General features: G+C 38.6%; 1 protein-coding gene across 3 annotated transcripts in view; it reads right to left on the bottom strand.

Moving 5' to 3' along the window:
• Window positions 1-240: 240 nt before the first annotated feature.
• Window positions 241-27,264, bottom strand: part of LOC118419675 (proteolipid protein DM beta-like) — a 50,071-nt gene continuing 23,047 nt past the window's right edge. Inside the window, exons 1-8 of one of the 3 annotated variants that reach the window (XM_035826193.1) lie at window positions 9,453-9,592; window positions 6,323-6,500; window positions 5,760-5,919; window positions 5,072-5,222; window positions 4,547-4,656; window positions 3,730-3,795; window positions 1,798-1,921; window positions 984-1,141 (exon numbers count right to left, since the gene is read on the bottom strand). In XM_035826193.1, coding sequence (XP_035682086.1) covers window positions 1,799-1,921; window positions 3,730-3,795; window positions 4,547-4,656; window positions 5,072-5,222; window positions 5,760-5,919; window positions 6,323-6,500; window positions 9,453-9,492 — 828 coding nt within the window. In that variant the 5' untranslated portion in view covers window positions 9,493-9,592 and the 3' untranslated portion in view covers window positions 984-1,141; window position 1,798. Of the gene's footprint in view, window positions 1,142-1,797; window positions 1,922-3,729; window positions 3,796-4,546; window positions 4,657-5,071; window positions 5,223-5,759; window positions 5,920-6,322; window positions 6,501-9,452; window positions 9,593-27,264 lie in introns of those variants that run through there. The other 2 variants (XM_035826192.1, XM_035826194.1) reach the window with 2 other exon arrangements.

Below are 27,264 nucleotides of genomic sequence, written 5' to 3'. Positions count from 1 at the left end.
AACAACCAATGAACTTGCTTCTCCTCTCAGATTGGCTGCCTGATTGGTTGAGCCACCTTGAGTGCTACTGATGTCATACAGGTGCAGTGATATCCCACCTATCAGTAATTAGTCAAGTTAAAGCACCCCTTGTGTGACACTTATCCTATATCTGTTACTACTACACTCTTGTACTCTTGTGCTTATTGTATGATATAACTATGAATACTACAAAAGAACAACTTCATCTGTGACCACAAGACCAGAACATAGCACTACAATCATCTTGATAAAATTTACTAACTGATAAAAATACAATATCCAAATACAATAGAGTATTCACTTTCCTGTTTGGGCAAGATGCTTGGCTATGACTAAGTATAGTGGTATCCATTTTTCTACTGATAGTAGTGTAAACTGTAATACTGCTTGTGTTGCAAAGAATTCTGTAAATGATAGAGATACAGTGGTCCACCTTCAACATTGTTTACACCAGCACATGATGTGACTTGGTCTTTTTTCCTCTCTTTAAATCTAGCATGGTATTCAAACCTGTTATAGCTGAGGACGAAAGATGCTTGACAGCTATAATAGGTTTGGATACCAGGCTATCGAAAAACCACCATCGTCAACTGTCCCTTCACAATTCTGCATCTCACCATATAGATTCTAGTGGAGAAATCTCACAAAGTAGGGTATTAACTGACAGTAGTTGTAGCTGTGTGATCTTCCAGGCATCTCAGTAATCATACAGACGTAAAGGTGAACAGTTCATGACAGCATCGCAGCCCCCCATCGTTAAAACATCTACTACAACTTTTGACCTTATGTCCACTGTGGGCATTTACACAGAGATACTGTAACTGTATACAACACTTAAACTTCTACTAGACACTACTAATTACTTTGGGCATGACATTCAAATATTACATCATATTATTGAGAACAGATGATGCCCAGCAACAGATGATGACATCATCAGTGTGTGTGTGTGTGAGGAACATCATCAATGACATCATCAGTAGTTGAGCTTTTCCTTGGAGTTGGTCACGATGTTGTGCAGCTCCTGTTCTTCGCGGTATTTGGTTTCCTCGTACTTGTAAATTTTCCCAGAATCCTTGAGGTGAGCGTAATTGGCCGACAAGCACATCAAGTAGTGCACCTAAGCAGGACACATGACAGGTGTCATCAGAACGTGTGTATTGCATCATCACAACACGAGTACACAACACAACAAGCACATCACATTCTTGTGAATGCCACCAGTAGCTCACCTCAATGTTATTGCATGGGCAGGTCCATACAAAACCTCATCCAAAACCATTTACAAAGAGCAACCCCAGCCAGCCTTGATAAAACAATAGCAACAAAGTACATACAGACCTATTACGGCAATCAATGCAAAATTCAGCCCTTTCTTGCCAATGCCATTTCAAATTCAATAATTGCAGCCAAATGCACATGTACAATGCATCATCCTTTTGTTTCATGGTCCTAGTACTGGTGTCATAAGGAGCTGGCAAACTCAGATACTGTACGTCTTTTATTTTCTAATGTCAAAATGTAGATGTTAAACGTTCCTGGTGTTATAGGGTATTACAGTACCTTCAATATGGCTGTTACTTCATTTTTGTTGGGAAATACAGTACATGTAACTGTGTTTCCTTTCAGATGACAAAAAAATAAAGAGATGTACAGTATCCGGTTGTGTGATTGGCTGAGCAAGTGAACAAATGTTAGTGGCAAGTTTTCATGGCGGAAAACACCCTGATTGTCTACTTGCATGAACAACACAAGGTAGGTAAGAAAACTCAGTACATCAGTAGGAGTGCAGTTCCTGCTCCTCGTGACCATGGTAGTTGTTGGTGTCTTTATACTTGTTGCTCCTTGCCATGTTCTTCAGGTGCGCGTAATTCACTGACAAGCACGTCAAGTAGTGCACCTGGCGTGGACACAAGGAAAAGGCTGCCACTAACTAGCCACATACAGAAAACACAAAAGTGCAAAGGAGACAGCAATTGGGAGGGAGGGGGGCGGTGGGAGGGGGGCTGTCAATGCTTTTTATCTGGATGGAGGTGGGTGGATGAGCACATGGAGAAAGAAACTGACATAAACATAACCAAAGTTATAACAACAGAAAATAGAGTAAATTATTCTTGTGGCAAATTGTTTAACATAATGAATGAAGAAATGTAGGATGAGATCCTTGTTGTTTTAAGACCAAATTAGACCTTTTGCTTTCAAGACATTAACGATTATTGAAATTATTAATATTTAAGATGAAACATTGTCTGGTTTTGATATCATAATCAATACACATTGTTACATGTACACAAATGCCTGTGCAGAACCTGTGGCATAGTATACAAGAAACAGGTCCAAAAATCTTTAAAAGATTGTCTTTGAACCTTTTCAGTTGTGTATCAAACCACCAATATTTCATTCCATAAATTTTGAGGCAAAAATTAATTGTTTCCATTTCCACACTTAGGTAAGCATAGTTCACCTTTATCCGCGGGGTAACCTATATCCGTTGTTTTTCAAAGCAGGGTATTTAGGCACATCAATTGCCAACGGGTGTTAGTTTTAAACTGCAATACACAGATAATATTGCAATTTCAAACCAACGTCCGTCAAGCCGATATGTGATATCCCCAAATACCCTGTTTTTTTTAAAGCAACGGATATAGGTTACTAGCGTTACATACAAGTATTAAACAAGGAGAATGGAATGTAGTTTTACAACATGACAGGAGAGAAGGGAAAAAAAGTGACGATAACAATGCAACATAGGAAAACACATAGTATGGCTTTGGGGCCCATCATTCCAGTCAGGTCGAATACTGGATCCAAGAGCATTGTGTCATTGATGCTGTTGTGACTCAATGGCTTTACATCCCCTATATTATTCAAATCAGGGCAGTACAAACTAAGTACGTCTTTTTATGGCTTAATAGAACCTGAAGCTGAAGTTTCTGTGCCAAAAACTTCTTTTAACAAGACAGTTGAAATAGTCTTTCGGGTCCTGTATCACAGTGAAAACTCCATATACACTCAGTAGATGACCCCCGAGATGGCAATGGCATATATAGTTTTCTTACATACAAGATTGTGCAATTTGTATGCATGTCAAGGCCAATTTGACCACTTCAAGTTTTGTGTGTTTTCTTGTCTTTTGAATCATACTTTAACATTGTCCATCATATTCCAATCATAGGGTCACACAAATCCACTGTTGGTTGCTCAACAATTGCCATCTAGTGGAAGGCCTATGAACTGCATTGCAGAGAGGAAGAACTTGCTACAAGCGACAGATCTAGAGTTGTAGTTGGATAGGCCCAACAATGAGAACTTAACCAATGAGAACAATAACATTTCAATTATTAGATATAACGCTAGTTCACCTATATCCATTGTTCTTAATAACAGGGTATTCAGGGATATGAAGTCGACGGATGGTACACGGTGGTAAACCACATTCAATATGGGCAAATACTGCGATTTCAAAACCATGGTCCATTGACTCGTTAAAACCCTAAATACTCTGTTTTAAATACAAAGGATATAGGTTACTCCACGGATAAAGGTGAACTAGCATTATATAATACAGCACTAGTACTTGTCACTTTTGAATTCTTTTTCTTCGAATTCAAAATGACCAGAATCGAGCAGAGGCTTTACAAAGTGTAGAGACAGCCATGGTTGGAGTAGTGTTCAAAGTTAAAAAAGTGAGATGATGTTGAGACGTACCAGGCTGATGGTGACCACCAAGGCTCCCACCAAGGCCACGATGTACAAGTTGAACAGTTGGAATCCCTGCAAACAACCAGGAAAGGTTTTATATCATACCCGGGCCATATTTACGTTTGGTAAAGTGCTCCCACCGGGCACCATAGTTCGATATAAACGACTTGAGCTCTCTTTCATGTGCCACTGTCGAAAATTTTCACAACTGTTCTTGAATCAAACTGGCAAGGCATCGGTTCTTTTGTTTGATGAATAAATTTGTTGACGCATTGTGTATTGATGTCATACCATTTGCTCTCTTTATTTTGCAATAAATGTAAGGTTTGTCAGGTTGGCATGATATAAATGAAATACAACACATGCCGGATGGTATTCACGGGTCCGATCGCCTTCTGGCCTTTAGGCCATCCTACCCGGGCCATGCCTCGGGCATTACGTAATAACCCAACGTGTGTTCTTTTCCATAAGCGCCATACTAATGCAATTTGTTGGTACTCAGACATTCTTATGGAAAGATGTTGTTTCCAAAATGGAGTGCTTAGAGAAACTTGAATGTACTTGACTATATAGCTAGGTTCACCCTTGGAAACTGTGCACACAAGGAACTGACTTTTATGTTGATATTTCAATCTAGAGTTATTTTTTTAAATGTTGTGACTTTAGATACACTGCCGTGTCTTGGATTTGCAAACGTAAGTCTGACATGTTACTACAACATACATACATACCTGGTCATCGAGTTGTAGTACTAACAAAGACTTTTTATTTACCGTGTTGTATTCTAATTTGTTTTTCCTGAAACAACTTTGAATAAACTTACATCGGCCTGGAATTTGTTGTAATCGTTGCCGCAGTATTCCCACATGTTGCTACCAAGAGCAGTGTTGCCCGGTGTGTTGTTGTTGGTGGTGTTGAAAACCACATCCAATCCTAGAAGGGGAGGAAGGGTCTATCATATATACCATGTACCAGGCTTCTACAGTCAAACTTGGTCTAATACAGATCTAGGAAGTTAGCGTTGTTAACATGACTCGGATATAATTTCAAGATGTCAATGGATGTCGGATACTCCACCAAACAAAATCCTTTGTAGTGAAATGGACTATTGTTTTGCATATCGCCTATTCACACGTTTTCACAGATAATTAGGTCCAGGTTCAGGTCCGGACCTAGACCGTACCTGGACCTGAATTTTTTGTACTGGTACCCACCTCTAGGTGGTCACTGTACAGGTTTGACTGCATGTCATTAACGAGGTGGTCCTTATATAGGGGTAGCAACTTGGACAGGTTTGACAAAAATGTCAAGGTGCATCTGAGATGAAAACAATGAAGAAGAAACTTACCGAACTGCTGCAGGTTGAGGCAGTTCTGGTTGCCCACAGTATAGGGTGTGGCTTTGACGATGACGGTGAGGTAAAAGAAGAGGGAGGGGATGACCCCCATGCAGGACATCAGCAGCCATCCAATGAAGATGATGTATGTCAGCACAAGGAACTGGGTGGAGAGGGCAAAGATCAAAAGTCAGAGGTTATCCTAGCCACACACCTGTTAATGGAGCATATCTAAGCACTGTGCTTCTTAGCATTTCTTGATCTCGATTACCTAAATGTAAGAGTTATGGCAGAAAACGTTTAACAGCACTTAAGAATTGTTATAAGCCGTTGTACAATTCTAAGAATTGTCTTGCAGGAATGAAGTGCCTTTCATTGAAAATAAACAGAACTTCTGTTCTTTCAGAGTCTAGTACCAGCAAAGTCACAGCATTTTTTGTAATAAGTCAGTTGAAATTTGTGGAACACAAACTTCAGCTTTCCAAAGAATGCCCTCAGTTTATTCAGTCTCATTTGTCCAAAATGTGACCAGGCCTTAACCAACAATTTTGGCTTTGTAGAACTGAAGGTCAGCAATATTGCAATTAAGACATTATTAACACCTTTGACAAGAAAACTTGACAAACATTTTAGTATTCGGCAAACTCAAACACATTGTAGTACAAAGAATAAGACAGTGGGTAGAGTCAGAAAGTCTTACAAATGCCACAGTTATCCTGCTGCCCAGCCCGGTGCCAAAGCCACAGTACTTCTTCTCTTTGCTGGCGCCGGTTGCTAGGAAACCGATCAGGAGCAGGATGAAGGCATAGACACCCATAAACGCAGTGATGCCGACAGCACTCCATTTTAGAGCTTCCGTGCTGAGGAAACAAATGTTGTTCGTGTTAGGCTAAACATGCCATGGGCTTCACACACTGAAGGCTGGAAGTATACATTGCCAAGGATGTCTTTATTTTCATTTGGAATGTCATTTTAAACATCCTTTCTTTCCTTGCCATTCATGTTTTCTTTTATTTTACCTCATTTGACCTCATACACTATGAAATCCCTAACAAATATCTTGAAATATAAGTTAGACATGATAAATATTTTCTATCATGGCAGAAATTATCCAAATATAATCTCTGGGAATGCAATGTTTTTCTTATAAAAATGTACAGGTAGATTCTAAGAAATATATGCATAGAACTTTTAATACAATCATCATGGTACCTTGAAGTTATCTAAAATGACTGGATATTCAAAGTAACTAATATTACTCACAGATTGAAGAAATTGTCTGTAACTGATCTAAAGTCAAAGCTGAAGAGGGTCCGTGTCTGGATAACCGCGGTGTAGAACGACCCGCAGAACACGGCGATCCCGGCCGCCAGCAAAATGGTGGCGATGAGGGAGGCGTAGGGAATCCGCCCTAAACACCTGATACACGCGTCACAGCACCCTGGGGACAAAACGGAAATAGGTTAGTTTGAATGTAACATTATGTTACAATTTTAATTTAAAACCATATATCTTCACAAAATAAAGCGCTTACCAACAAGCTTTCGATCAGTCCTCTGATCCTTATTAAGTTGAATTGACCCAAACCCTTTGGGTCATTTGTGTGACAAGTGTGCAGAAATCAGTTAGCTTTCTTCATATTCCTGTACGGTGTTATCAATAATATTTTGCTGTTCTGTATGTAGCCTCGTTGTACTATTGTCTGTATAGCTACTAGTACTAGTTGTTATTGGTTGCCAGGTTGCCTTGTGCGATTGTTGAGCAATTCATTCATTCATTCATATACATGTATATTCCAGTCAATCTTAGTCACAACAACCACTATAGGAAAAATACTAGGTGACTGCATGGGAATGGTTTTTCCAGGGAAGACTGGCTTAACCAGGCATGTAAATTTGAATAGGACAGTTTAATGTGGTTTATGACTAGAACTAGTTGGCTGCGTCAGACAGGTAGCTGGCCGGGTTTAACTGTAGTAGATGATCATGAAGTACTAGAAAGGAGGGTTTTAGTTGAACATGGGTTACCTCAACGCTTATGTACATGTATGCCACATGACAACCTGTTATCATTCAAAGTCTTCACACTACATGCAGTGCAACAGCCACCTGTTAACTTTCAGTCAAAGAACTGTTTGAGGTATTATCTAGTAACACTACATTAGATGCATTAAAACTGTTAACCACAACCTGTGTATAAACTCTCACTCTAGGTAAAGTTGCAGATAAGTTTGCCTTGAAATGAGAGAGTAGACAATTCATTACAGTTAGGAAGTTTCTAGTGGATAGTTGGGGAGCACGAAAGAATAGGTGACAGCAGACTTGAAAAATTTGGGTGGTCTGTTTGTTCTTATCTGAAATAAGAACAGGGAGGAAGCTATCACGAAACAAATACATGTCATTGAGTCATCCTCCAGTAATCATTGTTACACAGACACACCTGACTCTGATCCAAACAAACAAACACAAACACGATGGGGAGCTAGGAGATGGATTTACAGAAAGTACATACTGTCCTGGGAAGACCTCCCAAGCATAAGAAAGACAGTAACTGTTCTATTGAGGCTGCAGAAGCTTTGCGTGGCTCTGGACCACGCAATACGGCGGACGTTACTGACAGGAGCAAAGGGCTAGTCCCTGGCCTATTAGCACTTATAGGCAGGTAACGCTAGTTCACCTTCATCCGCAGGGTAACCTATATCCGTTGTTTTTTAAAACAGGTTATTTAGGCACATAAAGTTGACGGGTGGTAGAGTTTAAAACTGCAATGTACTGAAAATATTGAAATTCAAACCAACGTTCTTCAACATGATATCCCCAAATACCGTTTTTTTAAAGCAACGGTCCAGGTTACCCAACGGATAAAGGTGAACCAGCGTTACATGTGCAAGCAGGCTTACAACTTATATGTAAAGAAATTGTCATTATTCACATATTACTCCAGAATTTTCTGAAAAATAACAACTTTAAGGTACTATACTACTTTGCAACTATATCCCTTCAATACGAGTGTGGTAACATTTAGATGCCTGTAATTTGCAGTTAAAAAGGAAACTGCTAGGGGATTGCCATGGGACCCAAAGGTAGAGAATTCTTAAAAGATTACAAAAATTTGGATCTTAATGCAAATTCCCAGTACTAGTTCCTCCTTCCTTTGAGGCTACAGTATAGATGGAGACCCTAATTTCTGGGAAACACTATCCTGACAACTTGTCTTCCATCCAGCAACCATGGACACGAGCAGCTCTGAGACAAAGAAAGAACTGTTACGGTTTGCGAGACAATATAAGATGTCCCAATTTTGCAACCCAGTCAGCTATTCAGGACACGTCTTCCAGCACCAGTTGTCACGCCTTGCAACAACGAAAACATTTCAAGGAAAACAACACCACCCAAGCTTAACCCATGGGTTGCACCACTGAAAATACCTACATGTAGATAAACATGTAAAACTATCAATCATTACTGTATTTTAAAAGTTATTGTTATCAACCCTTAGTTATTTATCTTATCACCAAGTTGTATCATCATAACCCTTCCAATCAATGAAAATATTTTTGATCATCTTTACTATCTTACAATTCTTCTTGAACTTTAAAGTCACATTAACTTATTGAAGCATTTGTTATATATCCCAGTGGTCTATCTTGAGAAAACAATTATAGAAACTTGATCTGAAAAACTTGAACTGAACTGGTGTTGTATTATACTGTGTATCTTTATATTTCTCATTTTCCTTTATGGGTCATTTGAACTAGAAAATGAACAAAAAAGATGATGCCCTCACCCCCTTTCTCCATGAAATGGACTCATCCAAAAAAAAGGGCAGGGCAACCTGTGAGTCGGTGACTAAGTTTTGTTGTCATCCATGTTTGAATTCTTCTATTTACATAATATGCGGAAATACGACAAGGCTCTGTCTTTTCTTTCTGCACACCTTGACAACAAAATGCTTGACCTGACAAGAAATTAATAGTCAATTATCAAAGATTCTTCTTGATTAAGTTTTGGAGTATCCAAAAGAAATTTCCCAAATTTCATGAGATATGAATTCTTATCATACCGATACAAACTACGTAGAAGAAGGGCTTTTTTAAACAAAGTAACTACATTTTGGTGAGTAGTAAGTAGCGTCAATTATCTTACTATCACTTTATGACAAGGACCCTTACAGTCGCACAAGAAAGCCAAAAATGTCTTTGAGAACTGTAGAAAGAACAACAGATGCCTTCTTCGACCCTCTCAGGATAAAATAAGCAGTACATACCGATGTTGACCTTGAAAATTCCTTAAAGGAAAAACCAAAACAAGTGTGGGAGACCAACTATGCCTACAAAAGAGGCAATTTACTGTTTGAAATTAAAAGGAAAAGAGAAGAACTGAAAACATCTTACCTTCCTTTTCCCCTGTCTGTAACTCATAACCTCGCTTCATTCTTACTTCCGACTAAAAACAACTGGAGCCTTTCGTTCCTTGTCAGGGCCTAAATCAGTTCTTCTCGCATGCATGCATGCATACTCACTCCCAGCCCCTTACTGTGGATACCACTACGCTCCGCTGCCTCAAGATGCCTCTTCGCTGAGCAGTAATCCTACATATTCATGGTCTGGGGCTCCCCGAGGTTTTCCAGGGTATATATGTGCAGAAGAGCTCAGTACAGACAAATGCCATAGGTTAATGCCATGTAGTCTCTTCTCAGCTTGGGAGCATTTTTGTTCACGCTAGTCACTTTCCAATTTAAGATAAGAGCTCTGACTGCTACAAGGAGGCAAACAAGCCACATACAGTGATGTCAGTGGTTGTCTGGTACTGTCTGCTGGTAATGACACATTTTTGTCTGAAACAAGATCTCCGAAGACCTTTAGCAGTCTTGTAGAAAACAACCAAGATGGCTAGTCTTATTCAGTTATTCTGAGCAAACCAAATCCATCTATACTTTGGAGAAGGGATGTATAAAAAGCCAAGATGCTATTATACAATTTCCTTTTTAAGAGGGAAAAAATATAAAATAGTGTTACTGAAAGACAGAATGCAAGTAAGAAAGAAAGAAAGAATGTTGGGAAAAGGAAAATAAAGAAGAACTTTATTGCACTACAATATGTGATGCAACTATTAATTATGAAATACCATATAAAATCATTGGAGCATTTATCATCCTAGCTATTGCCGTATTGGTCAATCACAACTACCTGTTCTTGCTTTTGGCATGATTCTGCAGCTGTGCTCCTCACACAAGTAGCACAGTGGGAACTTGTGGGGTTTTGTTATTGAGGGTCCTTCACTTGTTTTCAGCACATTTGGCTCAGAATGGGACCGTAGGAGGGGTGGTTCATTGTTGTTCCTCCTAACCTCAAGAGCGTGCATGCTACAGCAACAAAAGAACTACGGAATGTGTAAGGATTCAAACCCCCATACCTTAAATGCAACCCAAAACCGTAGGATGATACAATGGACATAGCAGGAGATGTCATAATTCTAATAGTACTTTTATCATAGTTTCAATATTACTCTTATCAACTGGTTTGAGAAAAAAATCAATAAAATAACTCATCAAATTGGTGTGGTCTGCGTTCTTTGAAAATGAGACGTGGTAAAAAAATAATGATTTGCTTTCGGAAACTGCAATTTCCCAGCAAATTGAAGCATTTCTGGCATGAAATTGGAAGCGCTGAGAATGTAGCCATTATGGAAGTTGTAGCCATTTGTATGTTATTTAGCAAGAAAACCACTTAAGCCCACTCCTTCATACAGTATTGATTTTTTTGGAAACCACAGTCTATCTGTCTAGTCACTATAATGAGCCAACACCATGTCTTAAGACATATAGGTACCTCAATATACTGTATTTGCATTGCCAAAGAGTATATCATATGCTGACAATAAAAATGCAGCTGCAGTTTTTACTGTTGCACCTAACGTAAGGCTCCCTCCATCCTTAAATATTTTGTCCTTCTGACTGATTGTTTGTGAGCATATGGTTACAAAAATACATTTTCTTCATCAGTTTCATATGAAGAAGTTCAAGTTTTATGAATGAATGGGGTGAAATGTTTGTCCATTCCAACAAACAAATTTCCTTCCAAGATGGAGGGGCCCTGGAGACAGCAGTGACCTGCTGTAAAAGGTGGATTTTGTTGAAAGAATAAATCCAGGGGATTTCTGAACAAGCCATACCTTGGTTGGTATTCAATTACATGTACAAACATACATGGGTCCTGTTACTTCCCTGTTTATCTGTGATAAGTCTTTACATCTACCACTCCTCCCTACCCCATGGGACTGATATGCCTGTTGCTCCGCCCCCCAAATCAGATAGCTAAGATTAGTCTTTGCACATGTGGGAGCATCTTCCCTCTTCTCTCTTGGGAGTTCAGCAAGGAAGAAAACTAACCAGCTGATGTTGAAAAAAATGCCACCATATATTTTTTTTTTCATTTGCTCTCATTACAACTACAAAATAATTGCAATAGTAACACATAAATTTTCTTATAGAAAACTTACACCCTATTAGCTTTTACAATGACACTGTGCCTCTTTAGTCTTTAAGAGCTTTTTATGATTGACATTGAAGGCAATGTACTAATGAAGATTTGCAGGACTTGGTGGCTGCACCACCACTCTTGTCAGCTAGGGGTCCTCACAGCATAGAAAGCTTTGCTCACACTTTTGGCTTACAACTATTTTGGCTGATAAAACCAATGCAATCTACCAAATAAATTTCTAAACTGAATAAATCCAAGCTAACAATCTAAAGAAGAACTGATGTAAAAATTTCACGGCCACAATATGTCAAGTTCTCAAATGTAGCAAATGGGGGTAGAAAATCAATATACTAGCAACAGTCTGCCAAGGAATATGCAAGATCTATGGCTTAGATAATGAAAGAGCTTGCTACTTGACTCCTAAATGAAAAGATAGCATCTTACTGTCTAAAGTAGTCGGACTGGGCATCTTGCTGCTTTCAAAAATTGTAGCTATTCAAAATATTGTCAATGACCAAAATAATAATGATCAAATTAACAGCCATTTCAAGTCATCTAAATCACAATTTACATTTTTCCCTCTTTTTGCTAAATGAGTCTAAAATCAAGAAACTAAATCATTTGGGCCAAACTGCTACATGTACACTCTGATATGCCTGGCCAGTATGACCACACTCTAATGCAGGAATTATTGATTATCAATTGATTTCAGTATTATGATGCTCCTGAGAATAGAATCTGGATAATTTGAAGCACCTGACATATCAAAATGGCATGAATATTGATCACTCTTGCTAGCCAGGTAAAAACAACATCAGAGGTGAACATTTTGATCAAGGAATGAGAAGTCATATCTCATTACTTTAAATGCAGAAACTTTCGCGGTGGTTTGATGTTCACGTTTTTAGCGGTGGCTGCTTTACCGCGAACTTAAGACCACCGCTGACATTTTTCCATGGCAGTAAGAGACTGCAGTGCATGTTGCTACCGCGGTCTTAAAACCACCACGAAAAGTCCCTTTTCCCGTACCGTGAAATTAAATCCCCGCGAACTTAAATGCATTTACAGTAATTATTTCATCAAAGAAATTTTATTCTATTCTAAAATTTTAAGATCAAAAGTTAACGGATATATGAACATACACACACAGACATGCTGCACACACACACACATACAGCGGCATGCACATAGACACACACACTACATAGACTGAGTGGCTGAATAAGATAGACTCACAAACCAGTCTTCAAAGTGATATGATATTGCTAGGGACCTTCCAAACAAAGACTTCCATTATTCTCTGAACTCCACAAAATGTAGGATCCTATATAGAATTCATTACTTCCCCCAAGGCGGAGCCTATAAAAGAAGATGGAGGGAATATCTAACATGTGGTCAGCAGGTAGGTAGTTGATGGTGTGCCTTACAGTACCATTAACCCTGCTGACCTTTCAACTGCCTCATGTCCAACAGCAATGAGGACTATCCCTTGTCTCCATCTATCAAGTAAAGAAGACTGGACATCTCATATGCAGACTAAAAGGCGGTACTGTAAATGCAGAAATGTTTGCAGTAGGTTTATGTTTGTGTGGTTTAAGCGGTGACCCCTTTAGAGTGAACTCTAAACTGCGGTAAAAATTTTTGTACGGTCTTCTGCTTGCCAACTCTTTGTCTAAAACGCTACATATACGTATGGTATTATGAGTGTTGGAGGCAACTGTTCTATCCATCTCTGGCACTCTATACCCAGTAGCTTTCCAACTGGCTATTTAAGGTGCTAGGATTTCTATTACTGTACAGTTTGTGACTGTATAGTCCTATCCCAAACTCAAAACCACTGCTAACACGCCACTTTTTGCCTACCGTGAAATTAAATCCACTTACAGTAATAAACAGAAAAAAAATAACTATAATTTCAGGTGTATCAACCCAGAAAGAACACCTTGGACAGTTACTCTTGCTGAAATGCAGGGCACTTCAGGAAACATCCCTTCATCCTAGGATGAAAAATGTATTTTGGCAAGCTTGACAAAAAATGATAGATTAACAACAAAATTTTTAAAGTTAACATCACGGCCTCCCAAACAATGAGTGGGACAAAAGATTTTATGCTGGAGACAGCCCTGCTGAAAATAGAGAATCACTGGACCGGGTATAAAGAAACTTGTTACCATCACGTACAGCCTCGGAGAGTTCCAAACTTATGCAGGGCTTATATGTGATAGTCCTGGCAAAACCTCCTTATTTTTCTTACTGATCTTTGGCTCTCCTATCCGTGACTGACTTTTGCATGTTTGAGGGTCACCCTACTCTGCCCCGAAGGTTACTCAATCAAGAGAAAGTACTCCTCCATGGCTCCAAAAATATCACGTCAGCTCTTCACTTGTCAGAGTCTGCCTGTGATGTCTGGTGCTATGGGAGATGGGGTTAGGTACTGTACATGATGTGTGTTCCATATAGGAGAAGGGTCAAGTAAAACAACCTGCCAAGAATCCAGAGGGTTTGTATAAAGATCTCCCATGCCATTGTCAGGCGTTATCAGTCTCACAGGGAATATGCAGAAGGTATGCAGTAACTACGTACCTAGGGCTGGGTATCGGTACAGCGTACCGGTACAAAACCGGTTTTCCTCGTTGGACCGGTCCAGAAAAACCGGACCTGAAAAAATTAGGTGGACCGGATGTTGGACCGATTAGAAAATTAACAGATTATTTTATCAGGCATTCACACGTTTTGGCGCTTGCAGGTGGAAGAAAATAACAAGAGTGAAGTAGAGTAGAGTTTATAGTAATTTCTACCAAGTTTTACAGCCAATCGTACAGGTGCAGTTAGCGTTGTAGGATTTTAAAACCCCAGTGTAAGTCTAATACTCCACCAAACAGATTTCTTTTTAGTGAAATGGACCATTGGTATCAGTCATACTGCATCAGGTCCAGGTTCAGGTCCGGACCAAGGAAGCTTCCTCTGCAAGGCTCGCTGTCATGTACAGTGGGTTAAAAGAGGCTTTGTCGATACATTCGCCCTCTCCTTCTTACATATTCACTGGGATCTTTCATGTTAGGTCAAAGACTTCCGACAAAGTCCTTCAGATGAAATCTTTCTTTATTCAATAACTCCTGAGACAGAGATGCAAAAGTCTTGAATAATACACGTTGCCAAGCAACATTTATGCCCTGACCTAAGAATCTTGGAGTGCCTTTTTTTACTGCATTTCCTGCTGTAATGAAACATCAGCAAAATTCTGCCATGTCTCAGCATCTCCTAAGCAAAGGTTGGTGGGCAGGGTTACTCTCCTGTGTGTGCTTCTGTCTGCGCTTCCGCTCAAGGCAAACAGGCGGGGAAATTGGCAGCGCTAGAGGGTACTGAGGTTGAACAAACAGGGAGACGCTTTGGCGTGCATTTCTGCAGGGCTTGTCAGGAGGGTTTAGGGGAATGAGCTGTGAACAGACCCCGACTGTCAGGGGCACACACGGCTGTGATTCTTCCATCCTTTCCTGTGTTGGTGGTGTTAAGAATGAGATGAAACAAATGGGAGTGTTCTGTGTTATGTTAGAGCTAGGGGTGGGTATACCGTACCGGACCATTTTTTCTTCTTGGACAGAAAAACGGTGGACCCGATTTTGGACCCATTAGGAAATGAATAGATTATACTGGCAGGCGTTCACGTGTTTTGGGTCTTGCAGGTGTAAGAAAATAAGGAGAGTGAAGTAGATAAGGGGTTCATAGTCATTTTTTCTACATTCAAATTTGGTCTAATTAAACAAAGGCAGTTAGAATTGTTTAAATGAAGATAATAGGATTTTGAAATGCCAAGTGCCATGAAAAGTCAGAAGCTCCACCAAACAGCATCTTTTGTACTGAAAGAAACCATTGTTTTGAGGATCGCTCATTTACAATTTTCACAGACAATTAGGCCCAGGTCCAGGTTCAGGAGCGGACCTAGACCTTATCCTCTAGACCTGGACCTGAACCATACCAGTACCTCAGTTCTCTGCACGGGTACACACCCCTAGTTAGAGCCAAATAAATGCACAAGGCAGCCTGTTACTAGTCCCCTCTCAAGGAAGTGCCTTTAGGGAAATCAACATCTACAAAAACAAACATTAAGGACCTTAATGTGTCTTAAGAATGGTCCTTAGGGACGTACACAGTGAAGAAAACAAGGAAAGGAAGGACTTAATGGAAAAGGCAAAAGAATTAAGAAGAAAGAAAGATACATGATCTATTATGTACAAACACAATACAAGACTTAGTTAACTTTTCTTTATTTGACAGACAATAATAATTATGGTGCATAAATAACACTATAATAGTATGCAATTATATGGACTTATAAACATGTCCATCAAACAGTAAATGTTGGCCCTAAGAGGAAATAGGAGAAGCTAATGGGTAATGGGTTTTAATTCTAATCCATTTCCCTGTAATGAAATACCATCAGGGTTGGGGACAGCCCACAAGCACACTTCAATACATGAGTCTCTGTGGTCCAGGATATGTGATGGACCAAATCAATCATAGTGTTTTTATATCTATTGTAAATTTGTCTGCTTTCACGTTGGTTTTATTTTGCTATGGGAGGGAAAATAAGGTTTTGTAGAGTTTAATGTTCACAGTTGAAACTGGTGCTGGTGTTTTACGCTGAAAGGCGGTTATACCTGTTAACGTTATTTACAATGTAGATACAGATACAGATACAATTCTGTATTACAGTACTATAATTGTCATGAATTTTGCAAGCTTGGATGCCATACCCACCATGCTAGATGATAAGTTCTTTGACTGGGAAAGCCACATGATTGCCCCACTACCAAAGTTTGCACCCTCTCTACAATATCTATGATGCTGTGTCTCAGGGTCTAACTCAGGGGAGGTTGTTGTATAATCTCCTTGTTAGCCTCTCTACCTGACACCTGCCTGGACAAATAGTAATCGGGGAATTTGGCCAAGTTAGGAATAAAAGCCTAGTATGAATTAATAGGCCTAGGAGTGACCTGACCGGCCGTGAGTGCTAGCTCAATAGACTGCATAAGACTGACTGAAAACCCACAGTAACTTATTTGTCCCCAAATTATCCAGCTGACATGTCTTACTGGAGACTACATAAAGCCAAAGAGCTGGCCCTGTGTAGGCCCTGGAAACAGTCTGGCAACAAGGCTATGAATTAACGATAGCAGGGTCACTTCAGAAACCCGTAAAAATAAACCACTGTGGAGGTTTCAAGATTTGCAGCATCGTCGTGTTCCACTGTACCTTGGTCTTTAATATTCTAGCGTTGTACAACCAAGGACAAGAAGGTGTGTCTAGGTGCTAATATCATTCTATGTCAAGCACCAATGACCTGGGACAGGATAGCTTCTGTCCTGAAGATTGTATTGCCCAAATTTGCTGCAAACAACATCTAGGCAATCAAATGGCACATCAGTATAGCAGAGATTATGCATATAGGAGAAGCCTCTAGGATGTAGATTAATTTTTTTTCTGAATTCATTTCTTTGGTTATGCCATCCGATATCCTTTATAAAAACAAAAACTATGCAGATTTTCTCTCTCCCATACAATTTTCTGACAGGCATCTAATCTCCAAGCAGATCCTACAATGGCATAAGATAGTACCAAACTGGCCAAGGAGTGTAGTCAGCCAAGAGGTATACATTTGCCATGTAGACCAAGAGTAGGCCCCGGTAGCCAAACACACTCCTCTGCCAGCTTTTGATACTATCTTATGCTACCGTAGGATATGCTTGGAGATTATATTCCATCATATTTAATGATGGTTAGCGTTGTCAATTGAAAGACGTGTCATGTGCATATCATATAAATTTTTAAACTCTCATCTCTTTGAAAGTATCAGTTTCCAACTATGTACCTAAAGTGCCATTCAGAGGGATTGTAAATGTCAGGCAATTAAGTAAGGATGGTTTAGCCACATATTAAGAGTGCATGCTCCGAGAGGTAACGTTATCCTTGGCAACGCTAGCAGAATGACAATTTGCCAGCAATATCTCTATAGACGGTACTGTTGATGAATGTGTCATTAACACAGTAATACCTCCAGGGTTCGTGCGCATAGGGCAGACATACACTCTGGTACTGTATATATATTACAGAACTAAGTGTTAGATGAATCATGGTAAAATGGGATATCAAAACTGGACGTTCGACTGCAGTGCCATTACAAGCCACTAGGGGGACCAAAGTCTGATCAATCCGAGATCTCCTCAAGACCTAACAATATACCAAGTATTAATACAATCCACAGAGGTATTCTAGAGATTTTGTACTCATCGAAATTGTAGTCACAGACACACCAGGGGTCGAAATATACATACTTATCTTGCAATTTGCACATAATTTTTGAGATTTGCACGTAAAAATATTCTGAACTTGCAATCTTGCATGTTGAAAATACCTGGCCTATAGTAAAAAATACTAAGGCCATGGTGCCTTTGTTTGTCTTTGGTCGTCAGTAGGTGTTATAAATAATCAAATTCGGCTTTGCTGCAAACTTACATGCTGATTATGTGGATATCTTTCCAAAATTTCAAGTTCTGTCTATATTTTCATGTGCCGATTTCTGTCCGCCAAAAGTGACAGAATGGGCAAAATTCTTATCTGTCCTGAGCAGCAAAATTCCGCCAAAGGACGGAATGATAGATGCTGGCTAGAACATTGCAGTATTTTGCATGTAAATTTTTCAAATTGCACGTAAAATTTTTGCCAACTTGCAATTTTGCATGTAGCAAAAAAAAAGGATTTCGATCCCTGCACACACACAGACACGTACACATGAGTGCAGCAGAAAATATAACCTTTATGGCAAAGGTATGCTACATGTACTTCAAGCAGTTCCTTGATTGCTTGGCCAATTAGTTGGAAGTTTAGATGGGATTTATACCTTGAGTATGAAATTTGGTATTATACTATTAGCATACAGAGTGAGCGAGTAATACAGTCAAACGCACTGCTCGATTCTGCAAGAGATATTGTCGCATTTAATTTCAAAGCAGCATGTCACAGGTATTTTGCTTGAGTGAGCAGAAATGCAACATCTTTTTCCTATAGGCCTAATAGTTAGTGAGTGAGGCCTAATATTCATTCCTTATGATATACAACGGTATAAGGCTATATTTCAGGGTCTTTCTCTTTAGGCAGCCAAGCAGACAAAATGAATTAGATGATGGATAGAGCATACACTATATGGGGAAAATGGTCTAATGATTCCAATTTATCAAAACGCACCAGTCCTATTGTCTGCATCATGTATTGCAGACTTGCTTTGCCGACATGTCTTGCATGTATAACAAGTATTGCAGGCATGATTTCTTCTTTGATTTTTCCACAGAGGTTTATTCGCATTTTTTGATACAGAATATACTGAAATATCCTGTAAAAAGCAAAAATACAATCTTTCAATACAAAGACTGTTATTTAAGATGATATTTTAAAACCAATCTCTACAATGACTATTCATGTTTCTAACATCAGCACAAACAATCCTATGGATGATATCTTATGCGCATATTAATTTTGGTTGTTTCTTGACACTCACAGGGCAATGATACCAGACTCCTTTAAATTGTTTTCATAATAGAATTCAATGCAAAGACTGCTATTAAAGATGATATTTTAATACCAATCTATACAATAACTATTCATGTTTCTAACATCAGCACAGATGATCCAATAGATGATAAACTTATATCAATTTTGGTTGTTTCTTGGCACTCACAGGGCAATGATACCAGACTCCTTCAAAATTGTTTTCATAACAGAATAGCTTCAACTCAAATTGAGCCGCTAAGGACATGATGATTTCTCTGGAGGGAGTTGGATTACAATATGGACTTGCATAACCACAACATTAGTGTGACCTTCAACATTAGTGTGACCTTCAGAGAGTGGAGGGAGTCAACAGCTGAGAGAAGCCCGCCTGTTGGTGACAGATATGCACAGATGTCAAGTGCTTCGCTGTTGTCATTCTCTTGGCGGCTTTTGGTTTGTGAGGTGTTAGTAACTGTATTCTCCATGCAAATTACTGTAAATGCATTTAAGTTCGCTGGGATTTACTTTCGCGGTAGCGGGAAAATGGAGTGTTCAAGGTGGTTTCAAGTTTGCGTTAGCGCTATTGACTGCAGTCTCATACTATAATGGAAAAATGTTAACGGTGGTTTTAAGTTCGTGAAGTGGTCACCGTGAAAACCGCAAACATAAAACCACCGCAAACATTTCTGCATTTATAGTATCGGGGTAGAAAATCGTAATGCTGCTGTTTCTTGACTGTGTATAAGTACAGCATCTATGATTTCTCTGTGTGTATCTGTGGGGTTGGTATGTCTTCCTACTTATTTGAATGCACGGTCAGAAAGAGAGCGGGAAGATGCCTCCAAAGGTCAGACTTGAGGAGGCAGGAAGCACAGGTCAAATGTGGTAGAAATAGTTATTAATCTTGATCTGATAATTTATTCCTACCTGAATTGTTAAGTCAGAGAGAACAGCAAATCAGAAAATGTTATGATTTTTGTCCCCAACGTCTGCTTAGAGTGCAAACCTGTAGTCCTTCATATTTATTTAGACAGCTAATATGCTCATGCAGTTCTAAGTGTTGATTGGTTCAAGGCAGCTCTAACCTCTGATTGGCTCCTGACAGAAGAAGACAAAATACAAGAACACACCACCTAAAACAATATTTTTTCCTATCAAAGAAAAAAAAATTAACACCTATGTTGTTACATCCGTAATTCTTCTCCCACTCAGCGACCTAATGACTGTACTTTAAAAAGGTACTGAAGCAGTTAATGGTAATATGACACCATCTTACCAAAACTATTAATATATAATTAAGGACAATCTATCAACAGATGACAAGCTGGGCTCTATGTGCTAGCTACTTGATAAACGATGTTGGTCCTATCAAATTTTGATTGGCTTGCCCCAAATGTGCCCCATACTACCATAAATCATTACATAAATGTTGTTCCTTTGAACATAACACCGCAAGCCCCAGGCAGGGGGTCCTATTCAACATTGCACCTGTTACATACAGTATCAGGGTTGTAGCCAGCCTGAAATCATTTTCTGTCCCGTGATTTTGAATCCTATCAATACTGAAGACACAATGTTCCTAAGGGGGGTCCGGGGACATGCTCCCCTGGAAAATTTTGAAATCTAGACCCTCTGAAATGCTATTTCCTGCATTTTGAGGTGTAGATTTTGCTGGTATACTAAGCTGTTAATCTGTTTTGGTGAAAAATTACACAAGGGAGACAGTGTTCTATATCTTTACTGACTTAACATAATTTTTTTGTCCATCACAGAAGACAGAATTGGCCAAAATTATTTCCGTCCCTAGCTGCTAAATTCCGTCAAAGGACGGAAGGACAGGCACTGGCTACAACCCTGTACAGTATGGAGAGGTTGTGGGGGTAATCTACATAAGGATATACAACAAGTGTAATACTGTAAAGTCATTTCTTTTTGCTGTGACTTTATTTCGCAGTAGGAGACTAGAGGATGTTTTAGCTTTACATCAAGAAACATTTGTAGTGATGTACTCACTGGAAACATAAATTTATATTCAAGATGTTGCAAACTTGTGGTGTAGAGAGACACTATGAAAACTACAAAAATAATCTACTGCATACCCTTCAAAATCTACAGTACTTTCTGGTATTCTATACATGAAATCCATTGTGATTTTATCATCAACATAATATAGCAGAGGGTAAAAACTATATTTCCTATACCCTCTTAGCTCTACATTGTATGTGGAATTTTTGTAATCTCAAAAAGGAAAAAACAACCAACTTATGACTTAAGCTCTCTTGCCACTTATGTTATATTTGGCAGCAAAATTAAGCAGACATAAACAGCAGGTCACAGGATAAAACCAATGTGTTGTTTCCATGAATCCATGTTTATGATATCCAAAAACAAATTAAGCTTTGTCAGATATTTGCATGGGAAGTATTCTATGTGCATGATTCAATTGGGCCGTGCCAAACATTGGTGGCATTTCTGTGCATACATTTCTGCACAAAGTTCATAGACCTCCTTGACACCCAAATGCATGTCCTTATTGGACAAATAAACTTATGGGCTGTATATAATTCCACAAAATACATGGGAACAATCATCGCCTTTTTATTTCTAAAGGGACAATGTCTTTATGTGGTGGTAACTATAGTAGAAGGTCTTAACAACAGCGAGAGCTTAATGAATTTCCATAGCTGCATGCCAAAAAGACACTGTAAAGTTTGAAACTTTCGGTGTGTTTTTCTTTTGCATTTTTTGCAGTGACCTATCTGCATCCAATTCATGACACAGCGAGTATAGAATTCTTACTATACTACAAAATTTTTTCAACTGCAAGTTAAAAACAGAGAAAAAAGCTTGTTTTCCATCCTAGCGCAAATAACAATACTGCAAAAGAAAACAAATTTACAGTATAATGAAAATTGTCATAAATAGGTCAACTAAGGGCCAGGCTGGAAATAGCTGATCTTAGGGAAGATAATTCCACTGTACTGTGGCATAAGCTAGGAAACAGAGTCTGACCCTTTGAAAGGAGATTTAACAGGAAGGCTTAGCTGTAATCTCTAAAGAAGCTTAGATTCTAGGTCACACAGGTGCAACATTAAATATGCTTCATGTGACTGAAATTAACTTAATACTGTCCAAGGCTGGCGCCAGCTTTAATTTTTTTCGTACCACTAATTCTTGGGAGCCCATGTCATTAATCTTCATTGTTAAATCTATCATTCTAAGGTTACTTTTTAATTGATTTCATGTCATGGAGTTCAGATTTTTTCAATAGACAGGGCAAAATATTTGGGGCCCAGCATGCAAATTTTCTGTTCAAGGATGAAAGGATGGGCCCTGGTGCTATCATAGCTTTGATGAAATCGATTTGCAGCTGCAGTAACTTGTAAACAATGTAGCTATCTTTAAATTCTACTCTTGTACTCTGAGCCTTTGAAGAACACAGAAATATGTTAGTCCGATGCTCCAAACATTTACATTTCTTGTCAAATTTATTCAAAGAATTTTGGAAAAGACATGTTTACCAAAGTCATCATTCATACAATGTTGGAGAACTATTACCCAACACCACTTATCTGCAGGAAAATAATAAACGTTAAGGAAAAAAGCGTTTTAATGGATACCCCATCCACTTCCACACTGGTAAAGTTGTTCCAAAATGTAAATCTACTAAACCCAAGCCTGCCCTTAATTTTCTATGGTCCACAGCACTTTGCTTTCAAGTGACAATAGGAAACATCTGTTGACCAATCACAAAGAACATGTTGCCAAGTTGACAACATGTACTTCACAACAGATGTGCAACCTTTAACAACATAATCTCACATGTGAGGAGTAGCCGTAAGCTGGGACATCCCCAAGGGCATCAGGGTTTCCTCTACAGGATTTACAATTTACATGCTTATAATGGTACTTCAAAGGGAGGCAGTTTAGGCTAATGGGCAGATATACCACAGTTAGACCTGTCCATGGGAAAGCATGTTGAAATACATCGAAACAAGGCTTCAAAAAAGTACTAACCATAATTTCAATCCTTAACTAGAAAGGCCGACATTTGCTTGAGAGCAAATACAGCATATTTCAGCCATCTCCCTCATGCAACACTAGGCCTTGAGGTCGTTGACCCCTTAGGCCATTGGAAAATGATCCAAAAATTTCCCAAATATATCATTTTAAAGTGTTCCATGCCAAAAATTATAAATGGGTCATTTGAATAAATATCTAGAGCACCCCTTTACCAAATTTCGGGTCATTTGGTTGTAAAACGAGGGAACAGGAGCCAAAAATGTCCAATTTTTGTCAAAAAAAATGGCCATAAAATCGCAATATTGAGCATTATGTTGTACTGTATGGAAAAACTGTTATTGATTTCATGTGCACATAATTGAAGGGCACTTTTATACCAAATTTCAGGTCATTCGGTTGTAAAACGAGGGTACAGGAGGCAAAAATGTGCTTTTTTTGTCAAAAAATGGCCAAAAATTGCAAAATTAAGCATTTTGTTGTACCATATGCCAAAAGTATTATTAAATCTGGGTGGGCATATGATCAGGGCACCTTTGTACCAAATTTCATGTCATTCGGCTGTAATACCAGGGTACAGGAGCCCAAAATATACATAAAAATTGACAAAAATCTCAATAAAATCATTTTAAAGGCAGATATGAAAAAAATGAAAAAAACGCCTGGGGGTATTGGCCCACTCTACCCTTGTGCCAAATTTCAAGTCAATCGGTTCAGGAACAACGGAGATACCGTGTTCCGAAGATTTGACAGGAGAAAGAAACATTACGAATACTAGAAAGGCCGACATTTGCTTGGGAGCAAATACAGCATATTGCAATCCATCTTCATATGTATGCCAAAGTGTACTGTTCCATACCAACCCTTTGCACGAGTTGACCAGTCCTAAAACATCATCCCGCTCCAAACTTTTTACCCCCTCGACTTACGAGAATGGACTCTTCCAGAACACCCCTAGCTATGCAAAATGGACTGGTCTATGTGGCCCATTTTCCATTTATAGTGATAAAGCTACCCCAATACCCAATTCCAGATTAGTTGGCTTTTTCAGGACACAGGAAGCGAAAATATACATTTTTGATCAAAAATGGCAAAAAATCCCAAATTAAACAATTTTTAATTGATGTACACCATTGTTGTGAATAGAGCCCTGTGGCTACATACCGTACGCACCTTGATAACAAATTTCAGACCATTTGGTTTTCATACATAGGTACAGGAGCCAAAACTTAACATTTTTAGTCCATAAATGGCAAAAAATCCCAAAATTCAACAATTTAAAGTAATGTATGCCCAAAGTGAAAATGAAGTACTGTGGGCACTTGCCAGACACACTTTCATGCCGAATCTCAGGTTGTTAGGTTTTCATACAAGGGCATAGGAGCCAAGAATATACATTTTTTGTCAAAAATGGCCGAAAAAAACAAAATAACTCATTTTTAAGTGATCTATGAAGAAAGTGTTGATGGGACCCTGTGCTCATATATCCAATGCACCTATATACCAAATTCCAGGTCATTTAGCCTTCATACAAGGGCATAGGAGCCAAAAATAGACATTTTTAGTCAAAAATGGCCAAAAACCCCCAAATAAATAATTTTTGAAGTGGTCTATGAAGAAAGTGTTGATGAGTTCCTGTACTCATATGTCCAATGCACCTCTGTACCAAATTTCAGGTCATTAGGGTGTAATACCAGGGCACAGGGGCCCAAAATATATATATTTTGTCTAAAAATGACCAAAAACCCTAAATATCAAAATTTCTAAGGCCTCTATCAAAAAAGTGAAAAAAACACCTGAGGGTATTTGCTATCCCTACCTCCATGCCAAATATTAGCTCATTTGGCCCAAAAATGAAAAAGTTGAATCGATTAGAAGATTTTGACAGGAGAAGAAGAAACAAAGGAAAAGCAATATATTGCAATCCCATACTGTAGTATGGATTGCAATATAACTAGAAAGGCCAACATTTGCTTGGGAGCAAATACAGCATATTGCAATCCATCTTCATATGCATGCCAATCCCAAATTTAACAATTTTTGATTGATGTACACCATAGGTGTGAATAGAGCCCTGTGGCTTCACATAACGTAGGTACCTTCATACCAAATTTCAGACCATTTGGTTTTCATACATAGGTACAGGAGCCAAAACTTAACATTTTTAGTCCGTAAATGGCAAAAAATCCCAAAATTCAACAATTTAAAGTATTGTATGCCCAAAGTGAAAATGAAGTACTGTGGGCACTTGCCAGACACACTTTCATGCCGAATTTCAGGTCATTAGGTTTTCATACAAGGGTATAGGAGCCAAAAGTATACATTTTTTGTCAAAAATAGCCAAAAAACCAAAATAACTCATTTTTAAAGGGATCTATAAAGAAAGTGTTGATTGGACCCTGTGCTCATATGTCCAATGCACCTATGTACCAAATTTCAGGTCATTAGGTTTTCATATAAGGGTAAAGGAGCCAAAAATATACATTTTTTGTCAAAAATGGCCGAAAACCCCAAAATAACTCATTTTTGAAGTGATCTATGAATAAAGTGTTGTTGGAGCCCTGTGCTCATATATCCAATGCACCTATATACCAAATTTCAGTTCATTTAGCCTACATACAAGGGCATATGAGCCAAAAATAGACATTTTTAGTCAAAAATGGCCAAAACCCTAAAATAACTCATTTTTAAAGTGATCTATGAAGAAAGCGTTGATGGTTTTCTGTGCTGATATGTCCAATGCACCTCTGTACCAAATTTCAGGTCATTATGGTTTAATACCAGGGCACAGGGGCCCAAAATATATATATTTTGTCTAAAAATGACCAAAAACCCTAAATATCAAAATTTCTAAGGCCTCTATCAAAAAAGTGAAAAAAACACCTGGGGGTATTTGCTATCCCTACCTCCATGCCAAATTTCAGCTCATTTGCCCCAAAAGTGAAAAAGTTGAATCGACTTGAAGATTTTGACAGGAGGAGAAGAAACAAAGGAAAAGCAATATATTGCAATCCCATACTATGTATGGATTGCAATATAACTAGAAAGGCCGACATTTGCTTAGGAGCAAATACAGCATATTGCAATCCATCTTCATCCTGGAAAAAATCCCAAAATTCAACAATTTGAAGAAATGTTTGATCAAAGGGAAAATGAAGTACTGTGGGCACTTGTCCTTCACACCTTCATGCCGAATTTTAGGTCATTTGGTTTCAATATAAGGGCATAGGGGCCAAAAATATTCATTTTTTAAGTTAAAAATGGCTAAAAATCCCAAAATAACCCATTTTATAAGTGCTCTCTGAAGAAAGTGTTGATGGAGTCCTGTTGTCATATGTCCAATTTACCTTTGTACCAAATTTCAGGTCATTTGGTTTACATACAAGGGCATAGAAGCCAAAAATATACATTTTTAGTCAAAAATGGCCAAAAACCCTAAAATAACTCATCTAGGAAGTGATCTATGAAGAAAGTGTCAATGGGCTCCTGTGAGCATATGTTCAATGCACCTCTGTACCAAATTTCAGGTCACTTGGTTTCTTTACCAGGGCACAGGAGCAAAAAATATACATTTTTAGTCAAAAATGGCCAAAAACCCTAAAATAACTAATTTTTGGAGTAAACAATGAATAAAGCGTTGATGGGGTTCTGTGGTCATATGTCAAACGCACCTATGTACCAAATTTCAGGTCATTTGGTTTTAATACAAGGGCACAGGAGCCAAAAATATACATTTTTAGTCAAAAATGGCCAAAAACCCTAAAATAACTAATTTTTGAAGTGATCTATAAAGAAAGTGTTGACGGTTTTCTGTGCTCATATGTCCAATGCACCTCTGTACCAAACTTCAGGTCATTAGCTTGTAATACCAGGGCACAGGGGCCCAAAATATACATATTTTGTCTAAAAATGACCAAAAACCCTAAATATCATAAATTCTAAGGCCTCTATCAAAAAAGTGAAAAAAACACCTGGGGGTATTTGCTATTTCTACCACCCTGCCAAATTTCAGCTCATTTGGCCCAAAAATGAAAAAGTTGAATCAACTTGAAGATTTTGACAGGAGAAGAAGAAACTCAGCAAAAACTAGAAAGGCCGACATTTGCTTAGGAGCAAATACAGCATATTGCAATCCATCTTCATCCTGAAAAAATCCCAA

Source organism: Branchiostoma floridae, chromosome 7 (genome assembly GCF_000003815.2).
Source record: "Branchiostoma floridae strain S238N-H82 chromosome 7, Bfl_VNyyK, whole genome shotgun sequence".
Taxonomy (NCBI): Eukaryota; Metazoa; Chordata; class Leptocardii; order Amphioxiformes; family Branchiostomatidae; genus Branchiostoma; species Branchiostoma floridae.
Note: the sequence above shows the minus strand (reverse complement) of the source record. Positions and strands in the feature narration are given on the sequence as shown.